General features: G+C 31.5%; 7 protein-coding genes, 1 non-coding gene and 2 pseudogenes across 13 annotated transcripts; 7 read left to right on the forward strand and 3 right to left on the reverse strand.

The window, feature by feature from the left end:
• Positions 1-23: 23 nt before the first annotated feature.
• On the reverse strand, positions 24-503 carry AT4G05076 (annotated as a pseudogene). Its single transcript has one exon.
• Positions 504-940: 437 nt separating this feature from the next.
• Positions 941-2,116, forward strand: AT4G05080 (F-box and associated interaction domains-containing protein; the record flags this gene model as incomplete). Its single annotated transcript, NM_116747.1, has 1 exon — positions 941-2,116. The coding sequence occupies one exon, from the start codon at positions 941-943 to the stop codon at positions 2,114-2,116; it is 1,176 nt and encodes a 391-aa protein (NP_567289.1).
• Positions 2,117-6,019: 3,903 nt separating this feature from the next.
• Positions 6,020-6,239, forward strand: AT4G05087 (annotated as a pseudogene). The gene has a single exon.
• Positions 6,240-7,005: 766 nt separating this feature from the next.
• Positions 7,006-9,702, forward strand: AT4G05090 (Inositol monophosphatase family protein). 2 transcript variants are annotated; one of them, NM_116748.4, is made up of 9 exons: positions 7,006-7,284; positions 7,379-7,475; positions 7,556-7,658; positions 7,723-7,934; positions 8,260-8,319; positions 8,565-8,905; positions 9,032-9,110; positions 9,196-9,246; positions 9,418-9,702. In NM_116748.4, exons 1-9 carry the CDS (start codon positions 7,184-7,186, stop codon positions 9,565-9,567), a joined length of 1,194 nt encoding a protein of 397 aa, NP_192418.1. In that variant the 5' UTR covers positions 7,006-7,183; the 3' UTR covers positions 9,568-9,702. The 2 variants fall into 2 exon arrangements, with proteins under 2 accessions (NP_192418.1, NP_001328993.1); NM_001340529.1 differs by having other exon boundaries at positions 7,082-7,284; positions 7,819-7,934.
• Positions 9,703-9,720: 18 nt separating this feature from the next.
• Positions 9,721-10,135, forward strand: AT4G05091 (uncharacterized protein; the record flags this gene model as incomplete). The annotated part of the gene is made up of 2 exons (NM_001340530.1): positions 9,721-9,995; positions 10,104-10,135. One exon carries the CDS (start codon positions 9,721-9,723, stop codon positions 9,919-9,921), a length of 201 nt encoding a protein of 66 aa, NP_001319871.1. The 3' UTR covers positions 9,922-9,995; positions 10,104-10,135.
• A 1,602-nt stretch (positions 10,136-11,737) lies between these two features.
• On the reverse strand, positions 11,738-12,154 carry AT4G05095 (non-LTR retrolelement reverse transcriptase; the record flags this gene model as incomplete). The annotated part of the gene is made up of 1 exon (NM_148234.1): positions 11,738-12,154. The coding sequence occupies one exon, from the start codon at positions 12,152-12,154 to the stop codon at positions 11,738-11,740; it is 417 nt and encodes a 138-aa protein (NP_680600.1).
• Positions 11,955-12,503, forward strand: AT4G05097 (uncharacterized protein; the record flags this gene model as incomplete). Its single annotated transcript, NM_001340531.1, has 3 exons — positions 11,955-12,164; positions 12,256-12,335; positions 12,362-12,503. 3 exons carry the CDS (start codon positions 11,955-11,957, stop codon positions 12,501-12,503), a joined length of 432 nt encoding a protein of 143 aa, NP_001328995.1.
• A 3,808-nt stretch (positions 12,504-16,311) lies between these two features.
• MYB74 (myb domain protein 74) lies at positions 16,312-17,887 on the forward strand. The gene is made up of 3 exons (NM_116749.3): positions 16,312-16,632; positions 16,725-16,854; positions 17,022-17,887. The coding sequence occupies exons 1-3, from the start codon at positions 16,497-16,499 to the stop codon at positions 17,728-17,730; spliced, it is 975 nt and encodes a 324-aa protein (NP_192419.1). The 5' UTR covers positions 16,312-16,496; the 3' UTR covers positions 17,731-17,887.
• A 4,919-nt stretch (positions 17,888-22,806) lies between these two features.
• ENT6 (equilibrative nucleoside transporter 6) lies at positions 22,807-26,998 on the reverse strand. 3 transcript variants are annotated; one of them, NM_001340532.1, is made up of 10 exons: positions 26,753-26,998; positions 26,584-26,663; positions 26,382-26,486; positions 26,114-26,269; positions 25,871-26,014; positions 25,672-25,777; positions 25,409-25,581; positions 24,762-25,178; positions 24,476-24,569; positions 22,807-23,533 (listed from the first exon to the last, which is right to left on the reverse strand). In NM_001340532.1, the coding sequence occupies exons 2-10, from the start codon at positions 26,623-26,625 to the stop codon at positions 23,433-23,435; spliced, it is 1,338 nt and encodes a 445-aa protein (NP_001328892.1). In that variant the 5' UTR covers positions 26,626-26,663; positions 26,753-26,998; the 3' UTR covers positions 22,807-23,432. The 3 variants fall into 3 exon arrangements, with proteins under 3 accessions (NP_001328892.1, NP_192420.2, NP_001328891.1); NM_116750.4 differs by lacking the exon at positions 22,807-23,533 and having other exon boundaries at positions 24,320-24,569; NM_001340533.1 differs by lacking the exon at positions 22,807-23,533 and having other exon boundaries at positions 24,320-24,569; positions 26,584-26,998.
• On the forward strand, positions 23,890-23,996 carry MIR397a. Its single transcript, NR_141846.1, has one exon. It is a non-coding gene; the product is annotated as a microRNA ath-MIR397a precursor (primary transcript).
• Positions 26,999-27,488: the final 490 nt, after the last annotated feature.

The raw sequence follows: 27,488 nt of genomic DNA on the forward strand, positions 1-27,488 counted from the left end.
AACGGATTGGATCGCTCCACGTGTCACGATCTCCTTAGCTCGTCAACCAGTTGACCCTGAAACCTTCTGAAACACTTAGAGAGTCTCTTATACTTAGCATATAGATCAATACTTCTTCACTCTAACTGTTTCGTTCTCTCCAAATTGAATAGAGCTGAAAGTTGTACCATGTTAAGAATAGGCAATGCATCCCCAAAGACATGTCTATGAGGACTGTTTGAATATCATTCCATCTTGTTGAGAATTTAATTATGACCCATAACCTTCTTGCTTAGCCCTAACCAAATCTCGTTAGCATATCCACATGTAAAGAATAGGTGTTCTCGGTCTTCTACCTGCTCACTACAGAAAATACAAGATATGTCTACTCCAACTTGTCATTTGATCATTCTGTTCCCCGTCGTTAACCGGTTTCGTGTCGTTAACCATGTCAAAAATGAGTATTTAAAATTTAAGAGTGGTCGTGTGATAACCATATGCCCTAATCCCATTCGGCGGTATCGGTATGTATTAATGTTTCCGCAGGGACTTGAAGCAGTTTCACTGACAGTTACAGCGGTTTTACCTCCTTAATTTTTATGTTTTAGACTTTGTTCATGTGGTAGTTGTGTCGTAGAAAGTTAATAATAGAAATATAGAGCAGGTTTTGATCCAAAATAAAAAACTAAATACAGAAAGAGAATACTTTCACATACGGAATTTCCATTAGTGAGGAAACATGTCCTTTTTATTTTTTTGTATATTTAACATTTCCCGAAGATTAGAAACCGCATATTATTTATCTTAGTGAAAGTTATTAAAAAGGGCCCGACACTTGTTTACGTTAATTACTACCAAAAAAAATAAAATAATAACTTGTAGAAACCTATATTAATAATCGTAGAAAAGAGTGGGCTAGCTAAAGAGTTGAAAACCCTAATTTCTACATACTAAGAAAATAATGACGATGATGTTCGATCTTACGCAGGATTTGGTGAAAGAGATATTGTCTAGGGTTCCGATAACTTCCCTAGGAGCAGTGAGATCCACTTGCAAAGGATGGAACGCTTTATCCAAAGATCGGATTCTATGTAAAGCAAAACCAAAACAGCAGTTTCATCAAGGGTTCATGCTGTCTGATTATAGGCTTCGTTCAATGAGGTTCAATATCTCTGGAACCTTCAAGGAAAATGGTGAAGAATTCGTTAACTTATCAGTAAAGGAGATTGGTAATTTTCTTAATAAAGTTGAGATATCTCATATGTATTACTGCGGCGGTATATTGTTATGTGTCACCACGGATACTAGGCTCGTGATTTGGAACCCGTATTTGGGGCAAATCAGGTGGATCCAACTCAAAACAGAAACTATGTATTCCACGTTTTGTCTCAGATATGACAACAACAAAAACCACAAGATATTGAGGTTTCTCGATAATAAACAGGGCTCATACGAAATTTACGATTTGAAGTCTTATTCATGGAGGGCTTTTGATGTCATTCCCAAGTGGGATATAGATGATGATGGGCAGAGTGCATCGGTAAAGGGAAATACTTACTTTAGGACGATAGATGAAACCCCAAATTTACTAATCTGTTTTGATTTTACGGCAGAAAGATTTGGAAAGCTTCTTGATCCACCTTTTCAGCATGGTTGGATGAGTCTATCCTGGGTTAGAGAAGAGAAACTCGTAGCCTTATATCAGCACTTGGATACATCTATGATAGAGATTTGGATTACTACTAAGATAGAGCCCAATGCACTATCGTGGACCTCCTTCTTAAAATGTTATATTGAGCAACTCATTGCTCTTGATTTTTGGTTTGATATAGATTACAACAATTTCTTCATTGACGAGGAGAAGAAACTCGCGGTGGTTATTGATAAAGTCGAATCTGAAGACTGCAAAAGATCTAATTCTCACATCAATTCTTACATCATTGGAGATGATGGCTACTTGAAAAAAATGAATAGTCTTGGAAACACTGCAAGATCTTATACCGCAATTATGTTATCTAGCTGTTACGTTTCAAGTTTAGTGCAAATTGATGATCCCATTGCAAGACGCAGAAGAAGAGAGAGGAACAGCAAACGAAAAGAGAAGAAGAGGAAGGGAACCACCAACAACAAGGTGTAATCATCACTACCACTCAAAAGGAAACAAGAAGACTATCGCTTCTCATTCGTTTTTTCTTAGAGTACTATCTACTTGATTATTATTTGACACTTTTTGTTGAAACAAACATTTTTAGCAGGTCAGCAATTTTATTAGAATACTTCTTTGCTCTTTAGCTTCAATTTCACCGCAAAAGTCAACATATTTTGAGACTAATGGTGTTCTCTGATTTCAGCAAATAAACAAATTGATGATTGAAGATCAAACATATATATCATATAAAGTGATGTCGAAGATGCATATTACTTTTAGACTTCCTTCATTTCATTAATTTAGGCATGATTTACAAAAAGTTCTTCTCCAGCTGCATAAATTTCTTCTTTATCCCAATAAAAATAAATTTCTCAAAACAAAACAACATCTTCTTCTTCTCGATTAAGTAAATATCCAGTTTATTTAAGTATTTTACTAAGGGAAAAATGTCATTTAATTCCCCAATTTTCAAAAAATGGTCATTGTATACATCAACTTCGTATGTGGCTGTTTAAAACATGAACTAAACGTTGACTAACTTTTAAAACATGATCATTCGTTGACCAGACCAAAATAGACATGCCGTTATCAGTCATTAACGGAACTTCTAACGTCTGTTATCATCTGTTAACTTTATTAGTCAAGTTTCAAATTGTAGCCATTTTAAACATCAACTTCATATGTGGCCATTTAAAACATGAACTAAACGTTGATTACCATTTAAGACATGAAAAATCCGTTGACGAGGCCAAAATAGACATGTCTTTATCAGTAGAACCTAGAAACCCGTTATTACCCGTTAATGACTGTTAATCTGTTCAAAACGACGTCGTTTGAGAATAATCTAAAGAACAGAAAGATTTTTTCCATATGAAATCTTCATATCAAAAAGTTTTAAGCAGAACCCAAGAACATAGTTTGATATAGAGATAATCGTAGTACCAGTAATCGGAAGCAAATAAAGGTGTTTTCGTTTATATATTTGTTTTAAATTTTAAAAGGAATCATGGAAGCAAATTGAAAACCCATTATAAGATTGTTCGTCTTGTTTGGGCGGTTGTAGAAATAGATTTGGAGAACTGGAGTTTTCATTTAGAAAACAATCCTGATTTTCTTTTGATTATTCTCAAAACAAAGTCGTTTTAGGAATACTAATAGAGTCGTTAACAAGTGATAACGAATGTTATAAGTTCTTTTAATGAATGATGACAACATGTTTATTTTGGCTTGGTCAACGAATTTCTCATGTTTTAAATGGTAGTCAACGCTTAATTCATGTTTAAAATGGCCACATATAAAGTCGATGTTTAAAATGACCATAATTTAAAACTTGACTAATAAAGTCGTTAACAGATGATAACGGACGTTAGAAGTTCCGTTAATGACTGATAACGGCATGTCTATTTTGGCCTGGTCAACGAATGATCATGTTGTAAAAGTTAGTCAACGTTTAGTTTATGTTTTAGACGGCCGCATACGAAGTTGATGTATAAAATGGCCATTTTTTGAAAGTTGGGAGATTAATTGACATTTTTCCCATTTTACTAATCACACGTTTCCGTTTCATACAGTATTCATTTGTGTAAAAGTTTGTATGAACGGTTAGTTCCTTCTTCTATTTAAGAAACCAAAAGAAAAACGAAGACTATCTTTGCCTATTGGAAATGATTTTGTCATTTTAAGCTTAGTGTGGAACTTAGCAGAAGGTGAGTTGAACACAATAATGTGATATATTCAAGGGAAATTTGGAAAACTAACCTACAAAAAAACTATAATTAAGAAAGTAACACTAACAAAAAAATGAGATGATATTCTTTATATTTTATATATTAATCACAACTTTACCCTCTTTCCTTCTCTCTCTCTCCTTCTCTCTCCCTTCTCCGCTTGTCTCCCTACTTCTTTTTTTTCTCTCTCCTTCTCTCCCTCTCTCCTTCTCTCTCTTCTTCTCTCTCTCCTCTCCGCCTTTCTCCTTACTTCTTTTTCTCTTTCTCTCCAAATGACCTCTTTGCTTTTTTTTGTTTTTAGTTACAGTTCATTAATTACCTTTTTGTGAGATTTATTTAGGTTCTAAGCTTTGTTTTTTCTTTTTTGTCTTTTTTGAAACATAATTTTAACATCAAAATGCATTTATGGTCTGAAACTAATTTATCACTTAATTTTTTTGTTCTTCATAGTTACAGGCTCACCACATATCTACAATAAATTATGGATCATTCTTAAATATTGATAAATTAGGGATCATTCTTAGATCTAGAAGCGATGAAGGGTTTACGATGGTAGAAATTCTAAAGGGAAATAGCCAATAAATCGATTTTGATTTTGAAAGATTTTTGACAGATAATATTCTATTTTGTAAATATACTATTTACGTATACCTTGTACTATATACGTTTTAAAATGAATTGTTTGTTTTGATTAAGGATGTTAAGTGATTTGATTAGTGTTTTATATTAAAAGCTTTGGGTTCCCTATATATTATCTTAGGGTTTAGTATTCTTCCATCAAAAAGTATTTAATTGATTATTTGGATTCATCAGAACAAACGTTTCTATTTGAACAAATATATACTATTCTATTTTCTGTGATGATATGTATAGAACTTGGTACTACTATTCACTTTTTAAAAAATTTGTTTCCGATTTTTAAAATTCAAATCATGTTAGATAAACAAAAAAAAATCTGTTTTTTTAATAGTATTATTAGTTTTAACCAAATAATAATTTTAAACTTACATAGCAAACAAAATTGAATGGGATGAATATATTTTGGTCACTTTTTTGGTTGCTCCACGCGCTATCACCTCTTTCTTGATAAGTTGAAGGAGTCTGTGGTCTTTTTAACACATACATGTGTTACTTACTATATTATACAGTTTATGGTGCTATATTCTTTATTTCATCTTCCAAATAGGTTATTTTTGCAATTCACCCTATATTCAAACTAAGGAAAAAAAAAAACAATTGACATGATGCTTCAATGAACACATTAAAAGTTCTTGTACTCGTAGTAATATTTTAAAGTGTAACAAACGGTAATATAAGACAAGTTCTAGTACTTGAAGTACTTACTAGTTCGATTACATTCTTAAATTTTATGTAAGAGAATGAGAAACAAGTAATACAAAAACATTGAAAATTTCTTCTCATCTGTTGTTTATTTTTCAAATTTTCGTTCTTCTCATTTTATCTGTTATTACTCACATGGAGTCTGCAGAGCTCAATGGAAGGAGCAATCGAGCTATCATTTTCCTTTTCCACCAATATCAATGGATGTCAACTCTTTTCGGAAAACATAACTTGATGATAATGACTCTTTAAGTGCACTTCTTTTGGTTCGAACCAGAGATCTTGAAGTGCACTTCTTTTCAAAAATGACATATATATTCACTATAGTTTATTGACGCTGGATATGTTAGTACACAAATCTGCATTTCTATATTTTAAATTTATTGTAACATTAATTCCAATAATATACTAAAGTTAAATTAAAAATAACCAAAACATTTGACAAATATTTATAATAATTATTATTACAAAATCTAAAATAATTTGATTTCGCAATCTCATTGGAGATAATTGTTTTTGGGATATTAATCCCTCTCTCTCTCTGGTTGGATTTGGAGAAACCTATGTAAACTTAAGAGTATCGCTAAGGTCAACTCCATTGCACAAATAATATAAGGGTCTTTAGATACTAAATGAATAAAATAATAAGGTAAATATCTTTAAATTGGTGCACAGAAATAAATTATGTCTTTGGGGAGACATTAAAGATATTTTTTAGAAACATCTTTGCTTAGGTGGCAATATGTCATTGGTTCTTCTTTTGTTCTTTTATTTTAATCACAACTAAAGATATCCACTTAAATTTGTGCAATGTAGATGCTCTAAACCTTTCATTGTTTGTCAGGTGGATTCTGAGATTACTTGTAACTTTTGTAACTTAGGATCTTCTCTTAGATTTGACTGGTCCTACAGATCCTATAATTTCTAGTCTCTCGTTAGGTTCTGTGGTTGTGGAAGCTATTAAGTGTGGAGAATGGTGGCTCTCTAATAGCAGAAGTAGGAACCCGATCATTCAGATTCTTCGTCAATGCCTCCCTAATCCACATGCGATTAATCCTCTAGCGAAGAGGACATTTATCAGTAGAACATCAGAGATAATGTCCCTCCAGGGAGCAGCGTTGCCTTAGCTCCTCTGTTTCTTTCTTGTTTACTTGTTTCAAGTGTTCAAGGGTAATAGTGTTGTAATAGTTTTTATTCTCTCGTGCAGGTTTTTGCCTTCTGTAATCGTTCTCTATCTTAGGTACGTTAATGAAATGGTACTTCTTAAAAAAAAAAAAAATGATTTTGCAATCTCAGCCAAAAATATAATTTCTCAACTTCTTCCGAAAATGTTTTACATGCAAACTTTTAGTCAAACCATCATCTTATTTACATCTATTTAGTATCTACTTTACCACTAAAAAAATGTTTTTACATCGAACATAGTTTAGTGTTGCCTACAAAATGTCTCTTTGACTACATTAAACCAAATTATATGTTTCTGTAGTTTCACTTTTGCATTGTTTTTCTAACCACTAAAATTGTTGACTCAAATAATTTTGAATGCAATTTATTAGTATATAAAAATATTGTAGATGTATTTATAAAAAAAAATTAAGATAATGAGTCTCTCACCAACCAATAAAGATAACTATAAACACTATGATATATATTATTGTCTTGAATAATTCAAAGATGAAAATAAAATTTTAAATAAATAATCTGAGAATATTAAAATTTATATTAATCAAAATTTGAAAATAAATCTTACTATATTCTTAGAAACTTTAATGTTTTATATAATTAAAAGATCTTAGTTTCCAGATTGGATCGGGACTTAGTTGACCAAAAATTGCCAAAAAAAAAAGAAGAACATGTTAAGAGACAATTTCTCCAGTTCACTAGTAACTGATAAAGTGATAACGGAGTTGGTTGGAACGTGAAACGCTTATAAAAATAAACCGGTTTAATTTCACCGGTTTACCTTCCGCCGTAGATATCAGCCGCAATGTACATTCTCGACACCGGAGCTCGATTCTCCGCCGTCAGATTCTCACCGGTATTCAATCCTCCTCCAACATCTCTCCGTAGACGATACTTCATCGTAAGGTCTCTCTCTTCTACCACACGAATTGATTACTTCTCCATCTCTGTAACACAATCTCTGATCTCTCCAATCGTTTTCCGATTTTTGTATCTCCAGAGCTAATCTTCCATTCCCAAAGCATCAAGCTAAGTATCATAAAGAGCTTGAGGTCGCCATTGATGCTGTTGATCGAGCTTGTCGTCTCTGTGTTGATGTAAGTTAATATCTCACCTCTGTGGTTCGTCAATTTCAGATTTGGTGTCTATTAAAGTTTGGTTTTTGATAACTGTTTAGGTCAAAAGATCTCTTTTTTCTTCTAAAGAGAAGATTGTTGAGAAGAATGATCAAACTCCAGTTACAATTGCAGATTTTGGAGTTCAAGCTTTAGTCAGCTTGGGTAAGTAAATTTGAGTCCACTACTCGTTGAGTTCAAGCTTATCTTTGTATATTTGTGATTGCAGAGCTTTCGAAATTGTTTCCTTCAATACCATTAGTGGCTGAGGAAGACTCTCATTTTGTGCGTGCTAATAACCTTGTAAGCTCTGTGGTAAGTGAAGTCAAATCAAAAGCAAGCATTGGAGACAATCACTTGTCTGATGCTGATGTACTTGAAGCAATTGATAGAGGTGGCAAAGATGCTTACACGTTTTGCAACAAACCAGCTACTTATTGGGTATGTTGCATTTTAGCATTGTATGATGGTTTCTCTGAGTTCCATTTGTTACGGTCTTACTGTTATAAGCTGTATGTTGTCAATGCTCCACCCTGTTAATCTTAATACATAAGACATTTACCATCCACAGTAGATTGTCCATTTTGAAGTTTGTAAATCGTGGTATGTATACTCGATTTTTGTGTCTCCTGCAACAGAAGAAATGGCACTAAGATAGAAAATGATACTCATATCCTTTGTGTCTAGATGATATGATACATTTCATCGAAAAGTTTTCAATATACTTTCGATGCTTTCTACAACTCGTGCATTGATTTTTCTATAGGTTTTGGATCCAATTGATGGCACCAGGGGATTTCTTAAAGGAGATGAGGCTTTATATGTGGTATGTTAACCATGCGATTTACTTATTTCCTTTTTGTGTCATGAAATGTTTCTTGTAAGGGTCACTGAAACTATATATCTTTTGGGATTGATATATCCTCAAAAACCTCCTTGCTTAGCTCTATTGGTTCTTAGAATTACTTCCAAGCCATGAACAAGAAAAAAGATTTTGACATGTATGAGGTTTCATGGTTTTTATATCTGATATTTACTTCTTCGTCATATATTCATATGTAAAAATCTCAGGTAGGATTGGCCCTTGTTGTAGATAATGAAATTGTGCTAGGAGTCATGGGTTGTCCAAACTGGCCAGGAGATTCTTCAGATGGATCTACTGGAACCCTAATGCTCTCGCATATAGGCTGTGGAACGTGGACCAAGAAGTTACAAAATGTCTCTGGCAATGTAGCCGGTGATTGGATAAGGTGTTTCGTTGATGCTTGTGTTTTAATGAACAAAGCAAGATTTTGTATACAAGAAAGCCAAACCTGGGAATCACTTCCTCTCTCTGGTTTCTTCGACGCAAGTACTGTTTCAGAGGACTTAAAACATAAAGAGATTCTTCTTTTGCCCACATGTTGTGGAAGGTATCTCTACTAAAGGAACAATTTTATCTCTTTAGAGAAACTATCACCTTATAATACTACTCTATTATGCCTGTATGCAAATTATGATATTTCTACTCAGTTCAGTTTCCTAATCTGTGTGTACAGTTTGTGCAAGTATCTGATGGTAGCTTCTGGCAGAGCATCAGTTTTTCTTCTCCGAGCCAAAACTCAGAGAACAATAAAGGTACGCGATTGTTTGATCTGGATCTATCTTTTTCTTACTTTGTGGTAGCGAGGATTCTCAAGAGATTGTCTTAAATAACATGTAGTCGTGGGATCATGCTGTTGGGATCATATGTGTACATGAAGCTGGAGGAAAGGTTGGTGAAATCATATTACATATATTTCCAAATCATTTAATCAATACGAGGTTTATGGTCTTTCCTCATGATAGTTTTATGAACTTAGGAATCTACACAGAGCCTGAAAAGGAACAAAACTTTTTTCATTCTGAGGATCATGATCTCTTTCTTGCTCTCTAATCTCATCAGGTAACAGATTGGGAAGGAGATGAAATAAATTTGGAGGAAGATCAATCAGAAAGGAGGCTCATTTTTCCGGCGGGCGGTGTTGTAGTAAGCAACGGAAGTTTACATAATCAGATTCTTGAGATGATCTCTTCTGCTTCACCAACTCTTTGATTTATGACACTACTACTCTCTATACACTTGTTAATGTTTACCGTTACTATTTATTTATCATAATCCTTTTCTAACAATAAGCTTAAAAGGAAAAGGAAAACATTAACCTCATGATATCAACCTCCTTGATTTGGTACTGTGTTTTTCTACGTCATGATATCAACCTCAATCCCTACCGTAGCCACGACGGAATTATCATCGTTAGGAAAGAGAGGCACTTGCGACAATGAGGAGGATGAATCAAAGATGGCTCTAAGGAGGTTGAAGGAAGATGGCGGAGTAGTCTCTCTCATTGCCGTCGTACAAGCCCAATTACTAAAACGGAGTTCCACTTACCTAACATGTAAAGCCTAAAGACGACAGAGCTCATTAAGATACTGCTCAATATTCATTGTCCTCGCTTTACCCAAACTGTCTATCGCATACAGGTCAAATTTCTCATCTTTATCTAGCTTTCTTTTTTAACTCAACAAAAGTTTTTAATTTAATTTGTTTGTGTTTTATAATTTTGATACAAAATTCACATAACGATATAGATTCCCCACAGAAGCCAGTAGCTAGAGAGGATAGGATGTGGTCGAAGCCGCTGGTAATACCCCCTAAACTAGCTGGATTTTGGATCTTAACATTTGTCCTAACCATTTGATCGTTAGAGATTTCACTAAATTCACATAACGATATAGAAACTAGCTGGTTTTTGGTATACAAATTTTTTTATTTTTTACTCTTAAAATTATTAAATTTTACAACTAAATCTTAAAATTTATTTCCTTCAAACTTTTAAAATGATTTTAAAAATTTTTGCAATCGAGTTTTAGTTTTGATATTTTTCAAAATTTTATACTATTTTCCAATTTTAATACTAAATTTACTAAACAATGTTAAAAGTAACATGACCTTGAATCGTATCATTTGACACAATCATATGATCGTTAGAGATTTCACCAGTTTACTTTGATTTCTCACCGTTATGTAAATTTGAAATTCAAATTTTTGTTCTAAATTCAAGTTGCTAATTATATGTAAAATATTATTAAACATGTCTGGAAGGTGAACCAGACTACTTTAGATCATCGGGTTATGGATCATGAACTAGGTTCCAACACGGTTTAATTAAATAAAAATTTATTAAGGTATTTTTCATTTATAAAAATTAATATAGTTTTTTATCGAATGTCCCCAAAAGAACAAAGATTAATATAGGTTTATAAATGTAAATATAAAAATAATCATACATTAACAAAATATGAAGCCTAACGATTATAATAAAGTGACTAAATTTTTTAAATCTAACTAAAACCGAAAAAATACTAGAAAATCATTAGTAACTAAACTAAACTAGTAAAACATTAATTGCACGTTCCAAACTACCAGTATTAAGTTTCTACCAAAAAAAAAAAAAAAAAACCAAGATTGGTTGTTTCTCACCATTTTATCACTGATAGAAGTTCTTAAACTAATTAAATACACTAGAACCCTATATTTTATCCCAACCGGTCCATCGGATCACGTGGGGGTTAATGGCAAGTTATAATGGGTTGTCCGGTTTTAAATTGCCGAATATTAGCACTAAACCCAATCCGCGAACAGATTATTAACATTGACGAAATTGCCTATGCTCCTTATAGCATTCCAGCTCCTTTAAGCTAAGCGATGCCTTTTGCATTTGGTTAGCAACGAGAAGTTAATCTCTTTATCTTTCTTTCTATACTTCCAAATATTTCTATTCAAAGTGGCATATATTATAAACAAAGTTGTTTTGTTTGAAGAAAATTTATACATTCAGAAGAAAGAATAACAAGGTAAGGATAGTGTTTTTTAGGTTGTCCAGTCTCTGAGATTTCAGGTCTAGGGGATTCACCGTATCTCGTCCAGAAGCAGGTGAATTCGGACGCCGGACTTCCCGTCAACCGTTGTATCCACGTCTTTGTCATTATTTTAAATTCTTTTTCTTTTTTTTCTTTTTTTCTTTTTTTTTTTAATTTTAAATTTCCATTAGATAAAAAAGAACTTACAAGACACAAAATTCCAAACTAGGCACGCAGGCCAAAAAACATACACGGCCCAAAGGCCCAAAAAGGCACGCAGGTCCGAAAACTAACCCTGAGGCCCAAGAAGGAATAAGAGGGCCCAACAGAACATAAGAAACGCAAAGGAGGAAAAATTTACCTTAGTTGAAGTAGCGAAACCAAGTAGAAAGGAGAGAGTTGTCGGGGGCATCAAATTCAGAACGCCTAGAGAGAGGATCCAGCTTAGCTGTAAGGATGACCTTGATTTCCTTGATGATTGCAGTAGAAGAGCGGGAAGCGTGATCATGCAATCTACGGTTACGCTCTTTCCAAAGGAAGTAGATAGAAGCTTGAAACACTAGCTTGATGATGAGAGAAATGTTAGGATCACGAGAAGGAGATAAGACCCAAGTGAGGCAGTCCATAAAGAGAAGCGGAGGAGTTAAGCTTGCTCTAAACATGAAGTTACCCCAAACCGCAAAACTGACACCACATCCAAAGAACAAGTGCTCTCTAAATTCAGCATTTCCAGAGCAAAGGACACAATCCGAAGGAATAGAGAGACCCCACCTCCTCATGCAGTCTCTAGTATGAAGCCGATTCTAAGCAGTAACCCAAGTAATGAATGCGTGCTTTGGAATATGGTCCTTAAACCAAACCGACTTATGCCACACAACAGGACGGCCAGAAGGGTGAAGCGCTTGCCAAGTCAGAGCAGAGGAGAAAGAGTGAGAAGGAGGTCTTTGATCGACTTCATAGGTAATGATATCATTGCAACTAGGCAGGGCGTGCTTTGATCAAGGAGATGATGGGATTACGACTTCTAGAACCCATAACCCTCCACCTATCACCAGAAATTGCGTCTCTTACCACCGCCTTTTTTGGCAGACCTATCACCTGAAGACCCAAAGGACTCGTGAGATTTAAAAGAGAACCCAAACCAGTCTAATTATCGTACCAGAAACTAGCCGTAATAGCCAAACCCACTTCACACACCAAAAAAAGTCTCGCCAGACTACGAAGCTTACTCAACCGCTTCCAAATCCAACTCCCAGAGTTGTACGGATTCAAATCCAACTACCAGAGCTAAATTCTATTTCGTTATTTTAATATCATTAACACACCTCTATTATGAAACCTCCAAGAATAGAAACCACTAAGTTTAATAATTCAAATATTCTATATAGATATAGCTACTTTACTATGTGGCACATCAACTCCACAACTATTAATTCCGATATCGTATCGCACTCGCATATGTATTGTAATTTTCTATACATAAATAAATGTTATATACATAATTACGTATGTGTGTGTGGACTCTTGGTCTTTGTCTTTCAACTATTTAGAATTCAAATGGCTCGTTTCTGACGTATCAAAATCTGGAATAATGCGACGATAATCTCTACGTACGTGACTCGATTTATTTTAACATACATACTAATCAATCATATTTTATATTAAGAAAAATTAGGCAAGTATCGTGTATATATATATATATAGTATGTGGCTACATACTATTATTGCCCACATACAGTAAAACCTCTATAAATTAATACTCGATAAATTAATAACCTCTATAAATTAATAAATTCTTCCGGTCCCGAGTTGGGACCACTATAAAAATTGATACAAATCGATAAATTAATAAGATAATAATTATTTTGAAAATTTTATGTAAATATATGGTCCCATCAATATTATAAATTAATAATTGTATAAATTTATGAATATATATATATATATATATATTTATATTTATGAATATATATTATGTAAAACTTAGTAAAATATGACTTTAGTATTGTTTTTCTTCAATTTATATTAATTCTTTGTAAAATTCAATTCTAATAATTTTACTACGTATAAAAAAGATTTTTTTTTTAAACCTAATAATGGTTTTATACTTGTAATTGATTTTTAGAAAAATTATTGATTGTAGAGAGGAACTACCTTTTGGATTAAATTTTTGTAAAAAATTACAAATTTTTTAAAATCTCTCCATAAATTAATAATTATTAATTTATCGATAAATTAATACCTCTCTAAATTAATAAATTTTTGTACTATTATTACCTAGAAAGTGAAAATTGACCTACAAATATATCTTCAATTTGATTCACATATACGAAGTCACGTATGTTTCTATAAATTTAGATCCAAAATGTGTGAAAACCCATCTGTTTTTGCAAATTCTTGCAATTGCAATTGCACATGTTTCTATTACGTTTAAATCAATCGAGCTCTAAGTGATTTATCCATAGTGATATACAGATCCAATATCCATGAAACATATTTAATTCATGAAAAGGCTCAAACATTATCAACAAATAAGATATGGTCAACTATGTAGTAACTAGTAACACGTAGGCTGCTGCTCTTTGTGGCAAATTCATGCGCAAGCAAAGCCTCTAGATGTTTGACAAGTTACTACCCTAATATAGCATCACTAGCTATCTTCTAATTTTTTTTTTTAGTTATTTTAATCCTGTATTCTTTTATTTATTTATTTGATAAAGTGATGAAATTTTATTCTCCTTTTTCTTATCAACTAATATACTTATTCATTCACATAATTTCGCACTTTGCGGAGTTTTCATTTGTCGTTAAACCCGACAGATTCTTGAACCGCAAGGAACGAGACATTAACCTAATGTACTTATATTTAACTATAGTATTATAATAGCATAAATGTGACAATGATTCGATCACTACTAATATATTAATCACCAATCTATATCGTCGTCCTTCCTGATTATTTGAAGATTTTGTCTATAAACTAGCTGCTTTTGTTTATGTATTTTTATTACTTGGATGCTTTTGTTTGTTGGAATATTCGAATGAATTTTTGTTTGCCTGAAACTATGCATATATAATAAGGCCATATGCGCCAATAATATAGAATCCAAATATTCATTAACTATAATTAGTTTGTTCTAGAGTTTTAGCTACTCATATATTCAAATTCTTAGGAGATCAAAAAAGTACTTAATTAGTTAATAAAATCCATTTTTATTAGTTGTAATTAAATGTAAAGTGTCGAAACACGAAAGGGAAGATGAGTTGCACAACTCGTGGTTCCTATAAGAGTGATAATCTATCTGACGTCACGCCATGCAAAATGTATCAATCAATTTTCTTCTCACATTTATATTTACTTCAAAATGATTATAAAGCCACCCAATGAATAATAAGATATATATATATATATATATAACTCAAAATCAAAAATTTCAAATGGAATTTGGAAGCATCACAAATTCACAATCATGTATTCAAAATCTCACGTAGAAAAAGCTAATAAGTCCAAAAGATTGGTCTTCATTTTTTTCTTGAGAAAGTTTGATGGGATAGAGAGAGAGACAGAGAGGAACAGCTAAATTTGCTGTGTATGTATTTAATACTTGAACATTTATTTATCTATTTTCTTATACATCAAACTCACGAATTTATAGGTTGGTAATGTCGTTTTTATAACATTAATAAAAATTGCAATTGTAGTTTTTATTGAAATTTACCCAAAAAAAACTATTATACGAAAATATGTTATTTATTTAAAATTTGATATTAGATGAATCCAGAATCTTTTATAAAACTTGGTGTGTGTGAACCTGCGTTAATTTGTTAAATACTTTTCACGTAAAAATCAAAATTAATTTTAAAAGTTATGTTACCAAACAGTATTCTGATAGTTTTACAAATTTTATCCATTGTATATGTTTTGTTTTTGCAAAAAAGTCCAAAGGAAAAAACAAAGCAGAAGGGTTGAATTGTGAGGAAAGAGAGAGTACGTGGCATCATAACTTTGGCGACAGCTAATGTGAAAACAGCCAAAAGCTACGGAGAGCGACACTCCTCGACGACGTCCATGTCTCTTTAGATTGTGATTGCATTGTTAATTATCATATTTATCAATTGATTAGTTAAGTCTTAAGTATCATCACACAAGTTTATACATTAATCTATACAGTGTTTAACACTACAAAACTCCCCAAAATCACGTGTTTCATATCATACGTACATTTGTCTACCGTCTTTATTAACAATATTAAAACAGAATTTATCAATTTTCTAGTTGAATAGACTATATACTATTATAGAGACTCTTATAAATTATGAAACTCCTAATCAATTAAAAATAGTTAATTTGAAACATATCACTCGAAACTAGGGTATTAGTTGGATTGACGATATTTTTCTTATTAATATCAACGAGAAGAATCAAGTGTCGTTAGCTCAATTGGTAAAAAATTTAGGCAAAGCTTAGAGATGTCTATTTGAGTGACGCTTGGAACAAAAATTACATGCTATGGTTTCAGGCCTAGAGAAATGCTTCGATCCAGAATCTCTTGATATTCAAAAAAAAAAAAAAAATCAACAAGAAGAATGTATAAATGGTTTCTATACTATCTAAGTTATGAAAAATATTTTTGGTTACCCAAATTACAAGATTTGTACCGAAGTGTCACACTAGATTCACATGCATGCATAGTTATAATTAACTTAAAACATAAATGACTTACAAAAATACTTACAAACAAAAACCAAATTAAGTTATTTAGTGGCCAGCTTTGTTACTAGAGTTTTAGCCATTATCATAATTCACAATAAGGTGTAGGAAAAAACATTAATATATAGTATGTATACATCCAAAAAAAACTTTTTGGAAAAAACAAATTTTGGGATTATAAAGGACACGTAGCCCAATCGATGAACAGAGGACGGCACCGAATCAATTTGACTTCACCTTTTTTCCCCATATGATAAGAGTCTCATCTCTTTCCTATATATATTTCGTACCTCTCTTTAAGGACCCTACGTCTCTCTCTTTCTCTCTACTCTCTGTTTCCTCATAATTCAATCACTATATTTTTTTAAAAACATTTGACTTCATCGATCGGTTAACAATTAATCAAAAAGATGGGACGATCACCATGTTGTGAGAAGAAGAATGGTCTCAAGAAAGGACCATGGACTCCTGAGGAGGATCAAAAGCTCATTGATTATATCAATATACATGGTTATGGAAATTGGAGAACTCTTCCCAAGAATGCTGGTTAGTATACGTATCTTCATTATTACATTTTAATCATACTTTTTTTATTCGTGAATTGTCTTTTTAAAGTTTTGCTTGAATCTTGACTATAGGGTTACAAAGATGTGGTAAGAGTTGTCGTCTCCGGTGGACCAACTATCTCCGACCAGATATTAAGCGTGGAAGATTCTCTTTTGAAGAAGAAGAAACCATTATTCAACTTCACAGCATCATGGGAAACAAGTGAGTTTGAACTTTTCAATAATTTTATATTTTTGCCATTACGTAGTTTATACGAAAACTACTAATCTTGTAGATTAGTCTTAGAGTCATAGCTTTGAATGATGTTACTAGTGATTTATGTTAAATCTACAATGCATCAGATTCTAACTTTGTTTGCTTTCGTATAGGTGGTCTGCGATTGCGGCTCGTTTGCCTGGAAGAACAGACAACGAGATCAAAAACTATTGGAACACTCACATCAGAAAAAGACTTCTAAAGATGGGAATCGACCCGGTTACACACACTCCACGTCTTGATCTTCTCGATATCTCCTCCATTCTCAGCTCATCTATCTACAACTCTTCGCATCATCATCATCATCATCATCAACAACATATGAACATGTCGAGGCTCATGATGAGTGATGGTAATCATCAACCATTGGTTAACCCCGAGATACTCAAACTCGCAACCTCTCTCTTTTCAAACCAAAACCACCCCAACAACACACACGAGAACAACACGGTTAACCAAACCGAAGTAAACCAATACCAAACCGGTTACAACATGCCTGGTAATGAAGAATTACAATCTTGGTTCCCTATCATGGATCAATTCACGAATTTCCAAGACCTCATGCCAATGAAGACGACGGTCCAAAATTCATTGTCATACGATGATGATTGTTCGAAGTCCAATTTTGTATTAGAACCTTATTACTCCGACTTTGCTTCAGTCTTGACCACACCTTCTTCAAGCCCGACTCCGTTAAACTCAAGTTCCTCAACTTACATCAATAGTAGCACTTGCAGCACCGAGGATGAAAAAGAGAGTTATTACAGTGATAATATCACTAATTATTCGTTTGATGTTAATGGTTTTCTCCAATTCCAATAAACAAAACGCCATTGGAATAGAGTTATGTAAACATGCAATCATTGTATTTGTTATATAGATTTTGTTACATATCCAAAATCCAAAATACTATAGTTTTAAAATATTTATTACTAAAGTATATTCGTCAAGGGGAAAGCAACATCCCACCAGTAAACAATATAAAGCTCAGCTCATAACATTGTTTTAATGATGGAGTTTCTATTATTGGTATCTATCTACTCTTTTGTTTAATATTTGTGGTCGGCTTTTCTTCTACATAAATGCATGGAGATCGTATCAACGATCATATTAAAATATGATTCGAAGATATATACTATAATTGATATCATACATGGTGCTGAAATGTTATCGAAATAGAAAGGTAGATAAATAATTGATAGTGAATAATTATATCATTGACTTATTATCTCTTGTTTCTCTGAAGAAATAAACTAATGATAATTTATGAACCAAAACAATACTAATAACAAATGTTTTGAAATGGAAGTGGGCCATTAAGTCAATCAAAAATTTGCACAATTTCACTAGAACCAATCAAAATGCACGAAAAACTTTCTATTTTGACCACCAGAGAAGTCTTACGAATTTACTAACCGGAATCCGGCGAGACTGGCCGGAGCGTGAACTAGAAGTACACGTGGTATGGTAGCGTACGTGTGCAATTGGGGTCAGATCACGGGACACAATCTAATGACCAGACGCCACTTGTACGACACGAAAGCAATAAGTGGAAAACGTAAGGAAAAAGTTGAAAGAAAAAGCTCGTTTTAATTGAAATCACGGTTTGTGTTAATTAATCACCTTTAACACGTGTTGTACGGAGAGCCAACTGAGAGTGGGGACGCGTGGGGACAAAGCAGCATGTGTAAACACGAACGTCGGCATTTTTTGGGATGAGCTGTTTGTTTTGACCCCTTGTTCGGTTTTTCCAGTGGATCTTTTATTACGTATAGAGTCAACATTTTTTATAAGAATAAATTATTGTGGTAATTAAATAAACCTTGTTTTTTTCATTAAATAAAAACTTGTTTAGTAAGAGAAATTTCATATTATTTTCTTTGGTTTTAATGCTAAGAGTCTTAACGAAATTAAACAATTACATATCTTGCCAATTTTGAATGCTTAATTTGCAACTAGAATAAATTGTATATATCTAGTTTTACTTTTTTTTTTCTTTACTTTTTTTTGGTAAAATATATAGTTTTATTTTTGAATTGACGGAAACGTAAGTGGGTTAGTTGAGTTGTTTCTTTTTTATATATACGTAATTAGATATAAACGTGCGGTATACCGTAGATACTCTTATATTTTAGTTAAACTAAAATTTTTTATTGTAAAAGTGATTTATAAATATATAATATTATTTTATGGATTTTAAATGTATAGTAAACTGCTAGTTGTATATTTTTGTTGATATTATTTATATTGTTCAGTATTTAAGATTATACACTTGTATTTAATTGTTAATTTTAGAGTTTCACCTATAATTACCATCTTGTATTAATATTGATTTAAACCCGTCAATTCTAAGATTTTCAAGCTTGTATTAAAAATTGAATCACATCATACACATAAAAAAATCTAATATGTTATTAATTATTATAGTATATAAGATTATAAATTTTCAAAATAATATGTATGAAATTGAATATAAATATTTAAATTATAACCCGTTACTTAGTAGAAAGTTTTCTAAAATCTATTTTTGACCTGTTATAATATTTTTTCATGTATTGAACAGTTTATATTCGTTTTTAAAAATATAAATCATGGCACATGCGAAAAGCTAATTATTCTTTTATAACAATAATATTATTTTTTCGCAAAAATAGAATCATATAAAGATGAGAGATGAACTATAATAATTAATAAAAAATTAATATGATAATTTAGATATCAAATCTAATTTGTTGATTTTAATTAGTTATTTTTTTTGGAAATTAATAATGTATTTCGTTTGTCTAATTAAATTAAATTAATTAAAATTTGGATATCAAATCTTATATGTTGATTTTGATTGGTTACTTTTTTAGAAATTAAAAATGTATTTTGTTTTTTAATTAAATTTAATTAATTAAATTAGTATTTGACTTTTTAATATTTAAAAAGATGAATTATTTTACTCTTTGAAATTTTATTTTTAATTGCATACCTATGTAATTACTTACAAAAAATATGGTTATTTTATTATGTATTTCCCAATAATAGTATAGGATTATGTTAGCATATATTTACAATGTTACCACATTTGATTTTATTTTTAATATCTTTTGTTAGCAATTTTTACTGAATGTTGAAACTTGTCAAATGTCACTATTCATCACGATTTTCAGTTTGAGCGAGATTTTTATCGATTTTTTTGGAAACTTTAAAACACTGTCGTCATAGTATACTTTTTTCTAAACATCAAATTTCCAGGACTATAATAAGAGACTATAATAAAAGCTTATAACAATAAATTATTAGCAAGTTTTAACAAGAAAAATTAAAATCTTTCATATGTTTTAGGCACCCTTAAAAATAATTTCCTTAATTGTTATTGGCCAACTTTTAATATTATACAGTATAACCTCTATAAATTAATACTCTATAAATTAATAACTTCTATAAATTAATAAATTTTTCCGGTCTTAAGTTGGAACCAGTGTAAAAAGTGACACAAACGATAAATTAATATGATAATAATTGTTTTGAAAGTTTTATGTAAATATATGGTCCCATCAATATCGTAAATTAATAATTGTATAAATGTATCAACTACATATATATTATATGTAAAACATAAAACATTTCCTTATAATATATTTTTAATATTTTTTTGCTTAAATTCATATTTGTTCTTTGTTTGAATATAATTATCATAGTTTACTGTATCAAAACTGTTGGTGTTGTTTGTAGACATTATTATTATATTTTCAATAATGAAAGAAATTTTATAGAAATTTTTAAAAAGTTACCAAAATTTTGAAAATCTTTTTATAAATTAATAAATATTAATTTATCGATAAATTAATACCTTTCTAAATTAATAAAATTTTGTAGTCCCAATATTATTAATTTATAGAGATTTTACTGTATATATAAACTCTAAAGTTTTAAATCTAAAGTCTAACTTCGACACCATAAATAGTTGGCTTAAACTACACCACAACTTGTTTCGTGGCAAGTCTATTACCGAAAAAAAGAACTGGCCACATTATAGGCACAAGAACATTTTTCTACATAACACAAATCCAGTTTTAACCATTAGAAAGAAAAAGAAAAACATATGAAACACAAAATAAAGCAAAAATATGATAAGAAAGTGATTATCATATTTTTCTAATAATAGACAGATTGTTTCAAAAAGAAAAATATACTTAAAAAGTAGAGAAACTAAAAACTGAGAAATAATTGACAAAAAGATTGAGAAATAAAAAGAATAAATGTAAATTTATTTATTTGATTTTTATTTTGATTTAAATTAAATGAGGTTTTTATTTGTTACATTAACTGTTTAAATTTTATAATTAAAAGGTAATTTTTCGAAAATTCACAGATTAACAAGTAAATTTAATTTAGACAATCACCTCATACCAACTTCATTTTTGTTTAGGTTGTTTTTTGTCATTTCAGTTGGTTGATCAAATATTTTCTTAATTGGCAATATTCTCTGTCAATCAAACCTACAAAGTCTCTAAGACATGTAAGTACTTTGGGCGGTGGCATATGAATCAGTTGGACTAAAAAGGCAAATCTTGTTTTACATGATCCCAAAAGTTGTTTTCATTATTCCATACAAAAAACACGTTTTGTCCTCGATATACACTTGTGTTGTGTATTTGTATGACCAAGATTTTCAATATCAGAGTTTTCTTATACATCACCGTGCCAAACTCTAATTCAAACACCAAGATTTCGTCGTTTATATACGGCTGTATTTTTCCATTTCATTTATTGTTTGTTACACTATAATATCTACGTACTAAAGATTTTATAGTAGGAATGGATCAAGTTTACTATACTAAATGACTTTGAGTAATTTATATAGATAGTTATCTTTTGAATTTCTTGTGTAGGAGAAATGTTAATGATCTTAATCGACCAAGAGACTAATCAATTTAATGTCGCCAAAACCGAAAGTAGACTTTATACAATGTTTGATAATTTAGTAATGTGGAAATAAGCTTCTATAATCACATGGGTTATATAAATGTGGTCCTAACAGTACGTCATTTATACGTCATATGAGGTATAACAATATATAATAAGTTGGATATATTAGCATAGAGGACATTTTTAAAAATGCTATTTAGCTAAGAAAAACACACTTAACTATTCCATTAAACGAATAAAACCCTTAGATCCAACATTAATCAACTGTAACCACGCTAAACTGTGTTGAGTGACTAACATTGGCTTTTAAATGACTTGGTTAATTCAGTAATATTGGATCTAGCTAAAACAGTTTGATCAACTTACATTTGAAGATATAATTAATGTATATTCGATTAACGAAGTAATTAGAGTTTTTCTTTTTCTTTTTTTTCAAATCGGATAAGGTATTATGTTTATATTGTTGTCTACTTATAGCATAATCATTAGTGTCATTAAATGATCATATAAAGTCTTCGTTTATCTTTTGTATTTAGTCAACATATGCTTATGTTATTTTAGTTTGAGCTAAAAGTCAGAACTTTTAGGAAGACATCAGCTATACATGTAAGAATTGAATTTTCAATCTAAAAATGTCCTGTTTAATACAACTAGCTCGAAACCTAATAAAATTTGATTTTACTATTGGAAAAAAATTCTACAATCTTACTAAACAATAGACCTAAACTAGCATTGCATGAAACTTTTCCAGATCAAAAGCAAACCAAATTTGATATCATTTCATATCTTTCGATAATTGAAAACCATTAAAGCCAAATCGAACTGAATTTTGTATAAATAAAACCATATAAACCGAAAACCCTATCCTTTCAACCTTTTATCTTTTATTCACTTGCATATCGATTTCATACATGAGCTATTTAGCTACATAAGTGATATTATTCTTGAAATTACAAGTTTAAAGAAGAATGGCATTATAATCTTGTCTCCAATGAGCGGTGGTTCCAAACTTCTTCAACCTTTTATATCTTTTTCTCTTAAATCTTAAGATTAAACCCGTACCCAAAAAAGCCATTATCTTCTGTGATATCTTACCATTAGTCCCGACGTCTTCATTGCGCTTCGTACCGGTGAGCGAAAAGGCAAATGACACTTTCTCAACGTCACAAGATCAAGTTCTCTCGATCATGACTAATTCAAAATTCCCCGACTTATTCGCGGAAGTATCTATGTCAATGACACACCTTGAGGTTGCATGTGGCTTGTTGCTTGATTGCTTTGATCTCCTATCCTCTATGACTTATCAAACTTATCTATCCTTCTATGTTGTTAGTTTCTGGTCTTTGAAGTTTATTGTAATCCTTTTAATGCTTGATAATCTTGTAATCTTTGCTTTTATGGGATTGACTGAATGAAACACAAGGCTTATTTGATAAAAAAATAAAAATAAAAAAAAAACAAAAAACAAAACGAAAACCAATTATATGAGAAAGATCGAACCAAACCGTATAATTGTACAATCTTGTGAATGTTCCATGAAGGAAGCTGGTGTTCATGAATCATGATCCTAGAGAATATTTGCTTCGAATTCACTTTAGTAGTTAAAGCTACTTATGATTGATCCCAAAAAGCAAAAAAAGGGCCTGAACAAAGAACGACGTCGTTGACGTAGAGAAGATCTCGTGTAGTACATAAAGTTGGTGTTTTGCTGCAGTACACACGAACACCGATCGTTAGTACATTACAAACACTTGGACTATTCTAAAATTTTTAACTAATAATTTTCTTAACAATGTTGTTTTTAAATTTTAATTACTATCACATGAAAACCAAAGAAAAATTTAGTTTCATTAGTTATAATTTTGAATACGAAAAGAAACTCGGAACCTCAAAATATATATTCTAGTATGGTTTGTAAGTAGTACACAGTACAAACAACAAGCATTGTACTGCTTCTAAACCAACACAAGCATTGCAATGTCAGCTACTCCTCAAGTATAAAATCATGTTTATGTTCATTTCTAAGATGATAGAAAAAAGCATGAGGATATTTTTTCCTGGGTTTGAATGAACATCATTGAGTGCAGCGTTGATGTAATTTCGTTTTGTTTTTCATTGTTGAATGGATTAAAAGAATTTATACCAGCGTTGCGCTCAATTATGTTTTTCTAATTTTCAGGAACACTTAAACAGGTATGCGGATCGTTTTTTATGGTTAAGTTTATTTTTTATCCTCTATTGAGTTATCTTTTTTTTTGTCATCAGATATTATTTAGGGCTCAAACGAGTCAAAAATGTGGAAAATTATTTACATAAGTAACGTGAAGCGGTTCTTTCACGTAATCAATCTCTTGAAATTTTGTGATTTTTGTGATCCGTTTCATTTCGCATGGATTGATATACTTTTTGGATATATATTTTTTTGGGACAAAAATAAGTGCTGTTATATATTCAAATGTATAATTAGGACTAAATGTAATATCATAATCTTATTTTTTTTTCTTCTATTTATTTTGTTTCTATTAATTTATTATTGGTTTTACATATTTACTTACTTTCTGTAATTTTACATAACAAATTAACCTCCAATTTAACTTAAAGTGAAACACTGGTTTTGGAGTGATTAAAACTCAAAAGGCATTCTTCTTACCAATAAGCCATAACCAATCCAAAGCAACTCCTGCAAATATCCCTCCTAACAGAAATATCACCAGCAAGTTCCCTAACGCATTCTGCTCCGGACCCTTCACCAAATCAAAACCAAAGTTTGATTTTTTGTTACAATATAGAACAAATGTGAGATTACTTGTCTTAAACGCAAAGATTGTACTCGTTTGTATTTGCCTTTAAATATTCAAACTTGTATGCTTTATCTTTCTTAAAAATAAACAATCAAATCTGACACCTTTAATTAGTAAAAGGTGAAAATAGATTACCTTGTATCCTTTAGGAGCTATAGTCATAATGCAAACAGTGAGATGTCCATTAGTCAATCCCAAAACAGAAACGAGCATAATCATCCATCCTTGATCACCATATTTCGCAGTGAAGTAGAACGCCGGAATGAGGAGATAACGTGACAAAACCGCAATTGTGATCAATTTTCTATTCTCAATATTGAGCCATTTAACCAGTGGTGTGTACCTCCCGACCAAATCCCAACAATTGTACATCGCTACTAAGACAAGTGCGTACCAAGCACCTAGCCCGTGTTGTCCTGTGTTTTCATACAAGAACCCGGGAAAAATGGATAATGTACAAACGTAGATGAGGAATAAATTTACTGCATGGTCTATGTTTTGAAACAACAGCTCTTTTTTGCTTAGCCTTTGATTCTTGGAATCATCATCACTCTGCATAGGAAAATCATGAAGCTAAATAATGATGAAGAGTGGGAAAGTTTTAGAACAAAGAAAGAATCTTGAGGAATCAAAAACAAAAAGAAAAAATCAAGAAACATAGATTCTTTAGGAATCTCTTGAAAAAATGTTTAGTGGTGAAGAATCTTATAAAAATAAAATACAAAATTAAGAAAGATAGATTCTTGACAACAAAGGGAAGATCTTGAGAAATCTGAAGTTACCAAGTCTGATTGATTTTGGATACCCGCAGCAGCAAGATCAGCAGAAACAGTTTTGGATCCTTGAGAAGCGGCTTTTCTTCGGTAATACATAACAATCGGGAGTTTCGGTAACACATAAGCATATAGCATCACAGATAGTAACTCTATGCATGTGGAGATAGCTAAGAACATCACTGCCAAAAAGAAAAAAAACTTATAAACACTTTGGTGATTGGGGTTCTATCGGTTTTCGAAATTTGAAACCTTCAAAAATATGAACTCACTTGCCCCTTTTCGTAGACCATTGTTTGATTTCTCAAAAGCTGCTTTGGTTATTAGCCTAAGCGCTGATGTTAGCGCACCAGCTACAGCCATACCTCCCATGTATGACTACAAGGAAGTAGGAATATGTTAGCTAGTAAATTCCTCTTGTATATGTTAGCTAGTCTAAAAGGATATATTGTATCTCCTAAAATGTATAACCTGAACTAGTTCAGGGCACATCAGTGATAAATCACCGAACATTCCTCCTTGAACGGTAGCATCCGCGAGGCCAAAAGCAGCAACGACTGCGCATAAACCGGTATAAGGTCCGAATCCACCACGTCCTTTTGTTGCCAAATCCAACTGTTTTTTTTTTTTAATTTAAATTCTTGCGTCTATAATTAAAATCCATTTACATATGAAAGATTAATGTAAGATTAAGACTTGAATTAAGAAACTTACAACTATGAGCAAGAATGTGGATATTGTGTATAGAATGTAACCAATCAGGTTACGTTTTCGAGTACTGGTTTTCGATTCGTGGTATGCGAGGATCACGATTGCTCCAAACGCAAACGGTTGGTATACAAGTGTGAGTACTCTTGAAGGATGATAATCCTACATGCAAGAAACGTTATGTCTTTTTTCCAACTTTTTGATGACTAAAACACAACATCAGAATTCAAAAACTAATTTTCGAATCTTAGAATAGTCAGAACCGAAACCGAACCGGGAAAACTTTGTAGTAGTAATCTGCTGTAGTGAGCATACTGTTCCAAGAAATAAGAGAACCAAATCCAAGAATACAGTAGACAATCATTGCTTGATACTTCCCCTGTTTTTTTCAGAGATAAACAAGAATTTTAGGGTTTGAAATTTACAAAAACATTGAAAGATTTTGGTTCTGAGTTTTGGATATTGTGGAAACTCACGCGAAGCTTCTCAGGAACTTGGTGCTCGTATATATCCGCCATTTTCGAAATTGTTACAGAGAGATCAAAAGAACATAACCCTTTTACAAGATTCAAGAAATGGATCAAACACTGGATGATGTTATTCTTTTTCTTTTTGTTGTTGGAGCAGAAAGCTATAGACACTTACTTGGAACTTAGCACATGCATGAGGGTTTTGCAGAGCCAACGAGTTTGTTGATTATTTAAAGAGTAACGCTTTCACAAAAACTCAAAACAAGATTCTTAATACAAGGAGATGAGCAAGTAAAATAATAATAAGACTTTTAAAAGGTTTTTGACAGCAAATATGGAAGGATATAATATGAGACACAGAAGAAAAAGAAACAGAACCAAATAGATTAAAGTAAGGGCGTGAATGTACGACGCGTTCCAGCTTTTTATGTGTGGTTCTACTTATTTCTCACCATTAAGTTTGTTTCAAACTCTTTTTTTGAAGAAAAAAAGAAAAGAAAAAGCAGTGCGATACGTATTTCTTCGTCACAGATATAGAAACGCACTTGAAAGAAAAAAGCACTCTATAAGGTGTGGTTAGAAGAAAAATGTAGTTTTGTCTAATTAATTTGGCTTTTCTGACGAAATTAAAAAGCATTATGCTATGAGTTTGTTTTTTCTCTATATAAAACACAACATCATCAAACAATATATATACACTAGAAGTAGCCTCGCGTGATGTGCAAAATAAAATTAGTTTTAATTTTTTTTAATAGTTTTGATATATTTTAATTTTATAAATATACTTGAAATTTTTATATTTTTGTTTGAAAAATTACCTTATATATGTTAATTGATTTTTACATGTAGAAAAAGTATCATCAAACACTTAAAATAAATAAGTATTGTGCCGCTAGTTAAGAATTGAAGTA

This window comes from Arabidopsis thaliana, chromosome 4, assembly GCF_000001735.4.
Source record: "Arabidopsis thaliana chromosome 4, partial sequence".
Taxonomy (NCBI): Eukaryota; Viridiplantae; Streptophyta; class Magnoliopsida; order Brassicales; family Brassicaceae; genus Arabidopsis; species Arabidopsis thaliana.

Coding starts and splice junctions, on each gene's coding strand:
- AT4G05090 (NM_116748.4), top strand. CDS start 7,184: ATGTACATTCTCGACACCGGAGCTCGATTCTCCGCCGTCAGATTCTCA. Junction 8,320..8,564: donor GAGATGAGGCTTTATATGTG/GTATGTTAACCA, acceptor TAAAAATCTCAG/GTAGGATTGGCCCTTGTTGT. Junction 9,247..9,417: donor TACATGAAGCTGGAGGAAAG/GTTGGTGAAATC, acceptor TAATCTCATCAG/GTAACAGATTGGGAAGGAGA.
- MYB74 (NM_116749.3), top strand. CDS start 16,497: ATGGGACGATCACCATGTTGTGAGAAGAAGAATGGTCTCAAGAAAGGA. Junction 16,633..16,724: donor AACTCTTCCCAAGAATGCTG/GTTAGTATACGT, acceptor TCTTGACTATAG/GGTTACAAAGATGTGGTAAG. Junction 16,855..17,021: donor CACAGCATCATGGGAAACAA/GTGAGTTTGAAC, acceptor GCTTTCGTATAG/GTGGTCTGCGATTGCGGCTC.
- ENT6 (NM_001340532.1), bottom strand. CDS start 26,625: ATGGCGGATATATACGAGCACCAAGTTCCTGAGAAGCTTCGC. Junction 26,015..26,113: donor CCACATTCTTGCTCATAGTT/GTAAGTTTCTTA, acceptor AAAAAAAAACAG/TTGGATTTGGCAACAAAAGG. Junction 24,570..24,761: donor TAGCTCCTAAAGGATACAAG/GTAATCTATTTT, acceptor GATTTGGTGAAG/GGTCCGGAGCAGAATGCGTT.